Here is a 9,467-nt window from a genome sequence, read left to right as displayed (position 1 = left end):
CGGAGTGCGGCGCTCGCGTCGCGGGGTTCGGATCCCGGGGAGCGCTGTGGCCAAACGCGCTCCCCGTTCAGAACAGAGCACGTGTGCGCGTCGCGAGCTCTGAAGGCACCCGAGTGCACTGATATAGACCACCGGGTGGCGCTCTAGTGGACTCCCAGTAGCTCGCGTGCAGGCCGTAGAGGTGGACATCCCCTCTGCCAAAGCGGTGGCGGCGAGTGCTGGTATCAGGAAAAGGGACGTGGTGCGTCATTGGCGGCTTGGTACTGACATCGACAACGTACCGTAGTGGGTGTTGGTGGTAGGTAAGAGACACGTGTCCTATTGTCTTCTGCGGCGGTGTGGCGTAAACAGGGAGGACTGCGGCCGCGGGCCGGGGCTAAAGGCGATGCCGGGACCTTCGTCAACGACGGCCGGCCACTCGCGGCTGGCGCGCTGCCGGCGCTGTGCGCGCATCTTCCTGACGCACCTGGTGTCCCAGGTGGGCCTCTGCCTGCTGGTGGTGGCGTATGCCATCGTGGGCGCGCTCATCTTCCAGGCCATCGAGGCCGACAAGGAGGTGCGCCAGCGGCAGCGCGTGTCGCAGCTACGACGTCGCTACCTGCGCGAAATGTGGGCCGTCACGGAGCGTCTCAATGTGTTCCACGACGAGCAGTGGATGGAGGAGGTGGGCGCCTGGCTCAAGGAGTTCGAGGACGAAGTGGTGCTCGCCGTGCGCAACGACGGCTACGACGGCAAGGACGCCGTCGAGGGGGCCCTCCAGTGGTCCTTCTCCGGCGCGTTGCTCTACAGCATCACCGTCATCACCACCATCGGTGAGCGCATATCGCACAAATGTCAGTTTTCGCTTCAGGGAGCCCCACGGGCCACTCTCGCTGCTCTCTACCTCATTTCTTTTGTTAGCTCTTTTTAAAGAACGTGCCTGTGAATGTACAGCAATCGTCAAATATTTAAGGAAGGGGACGTCGACGAAAAAAACTCGCTCAATCTCGTGTCATTCAAAGCACACTGTTTGTAACGCAGCGATTCGAACCGTTTTTCGCGCTGTCTGAATTAGGCTGTGTATATGTTTCAAGGGTGCATCGAAAACAACGATTAAAAATCATCTCGGTAATATGACCCTCCATGAATTTTCTCACAGTTGGTTTATGTTGTTTCAATGAAATGCGAAAACCGGCCCTTCGCAGGAAGCTGAGGTTGTCGCTTCTGCTGACGGTGCCAGCCCACACATGCGACTGCTCGTGGAGGCATTTAGGCAGATACGTGATGTTTGTTGAGCGATGACAAGAACCGTTCTCGCATGCATTTTCGATACTAACAAAATTGAAATATATATCGCTTTTTTTTTTTTTAATTTTAATCTCAACGGGGGTCATCCACGCTGTTGCTGGTGCTCCCAGGTAAATTTAGACCTACTATCGGGATCTTTTAACGCAGTTGAATTGTCCATTGTACCGACGATAATGTACATGGCAACCATAAAAATGTAACTTGTTGCGGTTAGGCGTGCACCTTGCAGGTGCGACTATGCGGTCAGCGACATTTTGGTGGCCTCAGTCAATCGAGGTCCTGCGTGTATTTGCCCATCAGGTCTTTCGATATGCCTTCTTTTATTTTCCACTGTTTTAATTTTGCGTGGCCATCAAAGCAAGCTCATATGTATACATAACAGCACTCCCGTCTCTATATGCATACCCCTGGCGCGAACAGTGAAGGCGACTTGCCAGAGATACGCAATTTTCGGCGCCCCGGTTGCAAGAAAAGAAGAGCGCTTGTTTCCCTTTCAGGCGCCTGTCACGCGCAAGAGGCTACTCAGACACACCACAATGGCCGGCGAAGCATGCGCCCTAGTTGTGATCCGTAAACAACGAGGAAACCTGACTACGGACGTATTTCTTGTTTACACTCTTCTGGCTGGTTAGCGAATCAAACTAACAAAACTCCCCCTCTTCCCCCCCTTTACTCCACTGAAGCACGTGCTGGTCGTTTCCGTAATAAGCACGCGCTTTTGTTTTGTAAACGAAGAGCGCTTGAGGCGACGTCGCGCAACGTGAATCATGGCGCGTGGTCTCAAATGGTACACCGAAACACTCCAGGTACCCATTTATCTTCCAGACACGAACTCTCTCACTAACGACGACAAGTACTGAAATGTGTGGACAGCTCTGGCAAAACAAAGAGACATAGTCTAGGACTTGAGCCAGAGTGAAAAGTATATTCTGTTGGAGTCCAGTCCGGGCTAGAATTCAGTTTACACCTTTTTGTATGGCCATTTATATAGCCTAACGTAGCTATATGGGCCATATACGTCTTGTGTTATTCTCGAAATCGACGAAAACTAACTCCGATCTTAAAGCACGGGCTTTACTAAATGCCGTCATTTGGTCTTATAAGCCTAAAAAGTTGGTTATTGAAGTTTATTTTAATTATATATAAAGGTTATTTAAATATATGTAATTAAGATTGCTTTATTCAAGCGAATTAAACTTTGTGGCATTAAAAGACCAAAGATCGCTTCAGTATATGTCGCATGGCCATCAGGAACTTCTTTCATGCCACACATAGGGAGTATTCAGTTAATTGGCTGCACGTCGGCAGGGAAAAGCTGTACAACTTTCCCAGAAAGTTGGTGGTTCGAGAGAATTTTTTTTCCGGTCCGGGAATTAAATCTGGGACATCGCCTGTCCATGGCAGTCGCTCTAACAACTATAGGAAAACCAGGACGTTTTGCAGACAGCTAGAGACGGCAGGGCGAGGCCGGATTGACGGAAATGTTGAATCAGGAACTGGTAGATCACTTTTACTGCGTTCCTCTAAACACATTGATATAATCAAATTTTATTGGATATTTTAGGACAGAGAAAATACAAAATACTACATCATATGGCGAGAAACACAGCTTTGTTCTTGACCTGCTCCATGCTTTCAAAGACTGTGTGTCACATCGCGGTAACCGCAACGGACCAGCGTGCCTGTTTTGCTGCGTGTTTAGGCAGTGTAAGGGCAGTGTACTCTATCGTTGGCTCTTTCCAGTGTGTTCAGAGCATATACATATGTACAAACCATATATCTGAATCGGATTGTCATTTTATGACACAATAGCTTACTAAGCTTGTACTGACAACTACCGAAGATTTCACTTAGGACGGACATTAACTCTCATAAATAGATAAAGCTCGCATAAATCGGTGTCAAACCACAGCGGCTCTTTTGCCATCATAGAGCATTCAGCTCACATTCACATAGGTACTTGGTTCCAAATACTGGTACTGCCCAAAACCCGTCACTCTTTCCAAAGAGAACAGGCGTCCGCCGGCCAGGCGCTTCGGAACACGTGGAAAAGTTGCCGACCAGTTGGTGACTTGGCCAAACCGTGCAGTTGTCTAAGAACGTGGTTTGTCCCTTAATTTCACTGCAATATTTGGGCATAAGGCATCTCTCGAGGCTCAATGTGCAATGGCATTGTGTTTCTTATTGTGCATTTGTCATTACGTAAATTAAGGCTCTTTGCTGGTTGTCTTCCCTAAAAAATTTGACAGGCCGACTTGGCCGTTGGATTCTACTCCTGCAAGAATACCATTTCGACGTCACCTATAAATCGGGTCGCCAACACCAAAACGCCGACGCTCTTTCTCGCTGCCCACTTTTGTAAACAGCTTGCCGCTTTTCTTCCTAATGCATTTCCACCTCTGACCACAGCCGGCCATCTCTTCCCCCGACGTACATCACATCAGTTTCTTTTTACGACTCTGAGAGCAAACACGCTCTCCGCTCACAGAAATTAGCCGATGCCTTCTGCCATCCCATCACTGACCTCCTTATCGGCGCTTCGGACCCACCCAATGCTCGGCTTCGCCGGCAGCCTCGCAATTTCAAGCTCGAAGATGGCATCCTACGCCGCTGCGTGTATTGCCCTGATGGAACTCGCTGGATCCCAGTCGTGCCACGTGTGCTTCGCTCATGCATAGTGGCGGCGCTCCACGATGATGCCACTGCAGGTCACCTTGGTTTTGACAAAACTTACGACCGCGTGAAAAACGATTCTTTTGGCCTGGCCTATCTTCCAGCACTGCAAAATACGTCTCATCCTGCCCTCTGTGCCAACGTCGCAAACGGCCGACGTCTTCGCCCGCTGGCCTTTTACAACCTCTTCCCTATCCCGCCACGCCATTCGACGTAGTGGCATCGACTTATATGGTCCCCTAACCCTCTCTTCGATGGGGGTAACCATTGGATTATAACAGCTGTCGACCACCTTACACGCTACGTTGAGACAACACCTGTACCGACTGGTTCCGCTCAAAAAGTAGCAAATTTCTTTTTGCGATCAATTGTAATTCGTCATGGCGCTCCTAGGGTACTCTTAAGTGACCGCGGGATGGCCCTCTTATCGGAAGTCGTTGCCGAAGTTCTTCACGCGTCTTTCACCCTTCATAAGACAACCTCAAGCTACCATCCCCAGACTAACGGTCTGACTGAGCAATTTCATCGTACCTTTACGGATATGATATCAATCTACATCACACCAGATCATCGAAATTGTGACATTATTCTACCATTGGTCACATTCGCCTATACTACAGCAGTACAGCGGACTACCGGTTACTCTCCTTTTTCCTTATTTATGGCCGTCTTTCCACTACAATTCTCGACACTTCTTTCCTGTGTATACGCCCGACTGCTCCACATCAGTACCTACCCAGTTCTTATCTTTCTTATCTTGTGTGGCCAGATGCCGTCATCTTGCCCGCCTCAACACAGCAGCGTGCCAGGAAGACCGCAAGAGTCGCTACAAGTCGCGCCTGTTGATCCCCCAGCCGATCGACGCCATCGTGGAACTGAAATTGTTCATGTTTTTCGCTTGAAACCGTTTGTGCTCCGCGGTACATCGGTTAGTTAGGAGCGGCAGGCTGGCCGCTTCCGACCCCCCGGGAAAATTGTGCGAGACTTCCATAGATCTTCTTTCATTTGTACATGCCATGACCTTCTTCTTTCATTTGTACATACCATCGTCATCGTCCCGCGGCGCCGGCTCCGGCACGCGCCTGGGTTCGTGATCGGATTAAAACGCTAGACAAGGCATCGCTGGCCTTGCCGTCACGACCTTGCCGTCTCGACCTAGCCTTCTTTCACAATACTCTGATGTAGGAAAGGTAAAATGAGACAGCAAAGGTCGCCAGAGTAGGCATCCAGTCGCAGAATAAGAGCTGCAGTAATTTCTCACTCAGTAGGGGAAAAAATACACATTTAGCGCAACAAACAGCAGGAGATGAATGCAAATAAAGCATGTGCGACGACACATGATCCTAAGACCACCATTCGATGAGGGGCACTGCGGAAGCAGAGAGTGTGCAAAGGCGACACAACTTGAGCGGCCACGTGGTTCACAGTCAACCAAGCACTTCACAGTCAACCAATCATCATAAATATGTGATAGCACAGGACAACTGTCATAGAGTTTTCCTTTCAATGCTGCTTGCTGCTGCTTTTTTAAATAGCGAAATTGAGAGCAAACTCCGCATACGGGCGTCCTTTTGGAAAGGGGTGGCTTGCGTGTGCAGGTTTAAAGTGTGCGTGCGAGGCTTCCTCTTCCCGTGCGCGCTTGGAAGGTGGCGCTACAACGCCATTTGAAAACAACCAAGAAAACCGCAGATTTCAGCGTGTGCATCCATTAAGTGGCGACAATGCGACAGTAGTCGAAAGTATTGCTTGGCGCAGTGGAGCGAGACTTTCCGGCATTTTCTTTCCTCATTTTTTTTTTTTTTTGCAGGTCAGAGGTGTTCATCTGTCTGCCCTTTTATTACTGCCAGTCTGTACCCTTTTCATCACTTCCCTCACGGCAAGGTTCAGCTGTCCACAATTTATTATTATTAGTAATATTATTATTAATATTGTTATTACTGCGCTCTTCCCCTTCTCCAAAACCAATTTCCTGTGGCAACAGGAGTGCGAGTGCATGCCTTGACAGAGAACGCGTGCTCCGTCGGGCAAGGCGCCTAAAACGGATTAGTACAAACCATGATGAGGCCTGCCGGTTGAAAGACTCCCCAGTTTCGTAACTCCGGGGGAAATAATATGACAGCAAGCTCATAACATTCCCATTAAGAGATCGCCTCCAGATGAGATCAGAAAATCTTCCACGGATCGAGTTCTCTCTCGAGAGTACCCTCTTTCCCATCCTCTCTCTTTTTCCTTTGTGTTCACGCAACTTTAGACGATCTAGGTAAAAGTCTTTATTTACGAGTGTGTGGACGTAGGGGTTTGCAGATGGGAAATACTATGCACACACTGGCGCATCGGTTTAAACTACTGGCCCATGCGCCCAAGGTAAAGGAACAGAATGCTGGGGCGCGGTAGCTGCAGTTCTACTCAGCACTGCGATATCGCAGTTCATATAAAGAAACAAAATGATTGCCGACACAGTGCATGTGCCGCTTACAAGACATTGACCACAAAACAAACCAACCAACTGGGAATGACAACAGGCAACAGATTATGTGGAAGCGATTCCATTGTTAGCTAAGTTGAGTGGGTTTAATGGCACACATGTTACTAAGGCTATCATGCGCCAAGCGCAGTTCCATTGTTGAAGTGATGTTTAAAAGCGACAACTTTATACGTCGCGGGTGACAACAGCGTTTTAGTTGCGTCCAAACCATCCACGTTCCCTTTATGGCCCAAGAGAATGAGTTTCATATGAACATTCTAAAGGACGTATTCTGTACTAATATATGTAATATCGCGGTAGGCGTAGCCTTTTTACGCCGCGATATTAGTGGGCCTCATCAAGGAGAGCAGCTCTGTGTGTGTGTGTGTGTGTGTGTGTGTGTGTGTGTGTGTGTGTGTGTGTGTGTGTGTGTGTGTGTGTGTGTGTGTGTGTGTGTGTGTGTGTGTGTGTATGTGTGTGTGTGTGTGTGTGCGCGTGCGTGCGTGCGTGCGGGAGAGCAGTAATGGGTTATATCATGCCATGGTACAGACATTATTGCTGATTTTGTTGCCGAAAAGGTGTAAATATTCAGGGAATCATTCTCTTTCTCAGGCGCTGTTCGCGCTGGTTATTTCAGGCATTGCTGAAAATAGCCTTCGCAGATTTCTCGTCTTTTACTGGATGCTTGCGTGTCCTACAATGTCTTTTTTGCCTTCCCTTAATTCGTCATGTCTGGAGTGACAAGTTAAGTTTTTGCGGGAGCCTGACACGTCCGCATTTTATTAGGATTCGTCCGCCCCTTCAGGGACCGGAAGCGCTCAAATGCAGCTCTACCATATAGTGGCTGGCTGGCCGAAAGCCAAGACTTGCCACAGAACGGTGGCTCTTTCTCGCGAACTTCGTCCACAACAACGTCGAGCACTGTTCACAGTCGCCTTTACTTGCGACTTAGATTGCAAACGATGGAATAGCTGCACCATGGAGTGCACTATAGTTGGATACGAATGAAAAAAACAAAAGCAAAACAAAAAGAACAGTTGGTATAACGATGAGCCATGATCCGCGGTATCCTCTTTTACTCCGCTTACCAATCACAACAGTAAACGAGATCAGCTTTTGGTGTTTCAGTACATCAAACAGAGCAGAGGCAACACAATTATTACGCTGATATTTACGTCTGTTGAAGCTTCTTTAGGTAACAAAAAAGGCCCAAGCAACGAATTATTTTTGTCAAGATAAATATCTTACATGTTTTTTACAACTTAAATCAAGTGGTTGTCATAAGTTATGTAAAGTACCGTGTATGCGCAGCACTTTACAGAGTGACTCTTCGTTATTTTTACAGTGGCCATGGTTCCTTTTCCTCACGCTTGCAGTCTTCATACCATTACGAAGTTGTTTTTACTGTGTAGTACGTTTTTCCGTCTATCTAAATAATTAGTAAATGATATTAACTTGGCTCTAAAGGCAAAGATGTGAAGTGGAAGTGTCGACCGCCAAAAAAATGACTTGATTAAGGTGATTTGGACGGGGTGGCCATAGCGTAGCCCTTTTTATTCGGCAGAAATTAATGCTGCGAAGTTTAAAAATACCACGAGACAGCGCGCTCAGTGTTCCCTAATGCGTCTCGGTTACAGCACTATCATCCTCAACTTAAAAAGGCACTGCCAGCGTCTGGCTGTCTTCGTTGCCCACAAAACATTTGTTGCGTCTCCTACCGACGCTCCGGAAAAGCATGCTGTCCGCTGCTGTTAACATTTATCTCACAGCCACCAGGGAACAATATTTCGGGACCATCATTTATCTCTCTAACTTATATGATAAGCCTATTATAAAATTCGTTGTTTACGGCAGCCGTTATTCTGTAGAATTATTATTGCCGGCCTTGAGGGGGAGAGGGTAGTGGTTGCATGTGGCTCGTGTTGGTGGAGGAACACAACTATCAATTTGGTTTGGTTTATGGTGTTTAACGTCGAAAAGCGACTTAGGCAATGAGGGAGTGCGTAGTGAAAGCCACCAGCAGTGAAGCGTTCTAGGCACTCCACCATCGCGGCGTAAAGTATACTGGGAAGGTGATGGCGACGACAATGTGATCGATATTCACTAAAGTGAATGGCTGTTCCTGCGCTCCCAGCCACTTCATGCATATTCTCACCTGCACATATGGGATGAATTGAGTCCTAATGTGCTGAAATAAACATTTTAGCGCTTTATAGCGCAGTGATGGTGGTGCAGGGAGCGGCAGAAAGGTGGTCGGATGTGGTTAAGAAGTTTGCAGGGGTCAAGTGGATGGAGTTAGCACAACATCGGGTTAATTGGAGGAGTATAGGAGAGAGAGGCCTTCGCCCTGCAGTGAGCATAGTCCTGCTGATGATGATGGTGGGGGTAGTGGTGGTGCAAAACTTTATTTACCAAAGACTGGAAAAGGAAAGACAATTATGACGGCGCCGTGGGTGGTCGTTCGGTTTTTCGTTGTGGCCTCCAGGTTATGCCTGGCGGCGACTTCCGCTGCGCAGGTAGTAAGCCGTCCCAGGTAGTAAGACATCGAGCCGTCCCAGGCAGCCTTCCACAGCTGCGGACTGATTAGGTGCCAAGAGGTAGGGGGAGAATGAAAACTAATGTGGGCTTTCCCGGAGATACAAACCACTTTGCCTGATTCGCCGCTATCTCTTCTGGGCCTTGGATACGTCACGAAACTTGTTTGTCAACTATTTTGATGTTCATAACTGGATCGAGGGTTGTCACACGCCCGCGTCACCATTATTAGTCAGTGGGAGCGGTGCACCTCTAAGGAGTATAGGGAAAAGGTCCTCGGGAAAACAACCGTTTATGATCCCTTCTCGACTCGTGCGCCGTTTCGACGGTCGATAGGCGCCGCGGCGTCGTGAGACGCGTGCCGAGGGTCACACCGTGCGGGCAATCAGCACTCCGTGTCGATTGGAGCCAAGACGACCTCAAAGGCTTCCACTGGGGACCAAGTCACTAAGGCAATTGTCCCGCTGTAGTCTAAAGTCACCGCATAGATAATGATGGTGCTGACATT

At 48.5% G+C, this 9,467-nt stretch overlaps 1 protein-coding gene across 1 annotated transcript in view; it reads left to right on the top strand.

Annotated features, from left to right (window-relative positions):
- The first annotated feature begins 372 nt into the window (after nt 1-372).
- LOC146196048 (TWiK family of potassium channels protein 7-like) overlaps nt 373-9,467 on the top strand; it is a 96,690-nt gene continuing 87,595 nt past the window's right edge. Inside the window, exon 1 of the mRNA XM_084596324.1 lies at nt 373-812. Within this exon, the coding sequence (XP_084452450.1) occupies nt 386-812 (427 nt within the window). The 5' untranslated portion in view covers nt 373-385. The remainder of the gene's footprint in view (nt 813-9,467) is intronic.

This window comes from Amblyomma maculatum, chromosome 3 (assembly GCF_055883805.1).
Source record: "Amblyomma maculatum isolate TAMU_Amacu chromosome 3, ASM5588380v1, whole genome shotgun sequence".
Lineage (NCBI taxonomy): Eukaryota > Metazoa > Arthropoda > Arachnida > Ixodida > Ixodidae > Amblyomma > Amblyomma maculatum.
The sequence above is the reverse complement of the archived record's forward strand: the minus strand, read 5'-3'. Positions and strand labels throughout refer to the sequence as shown.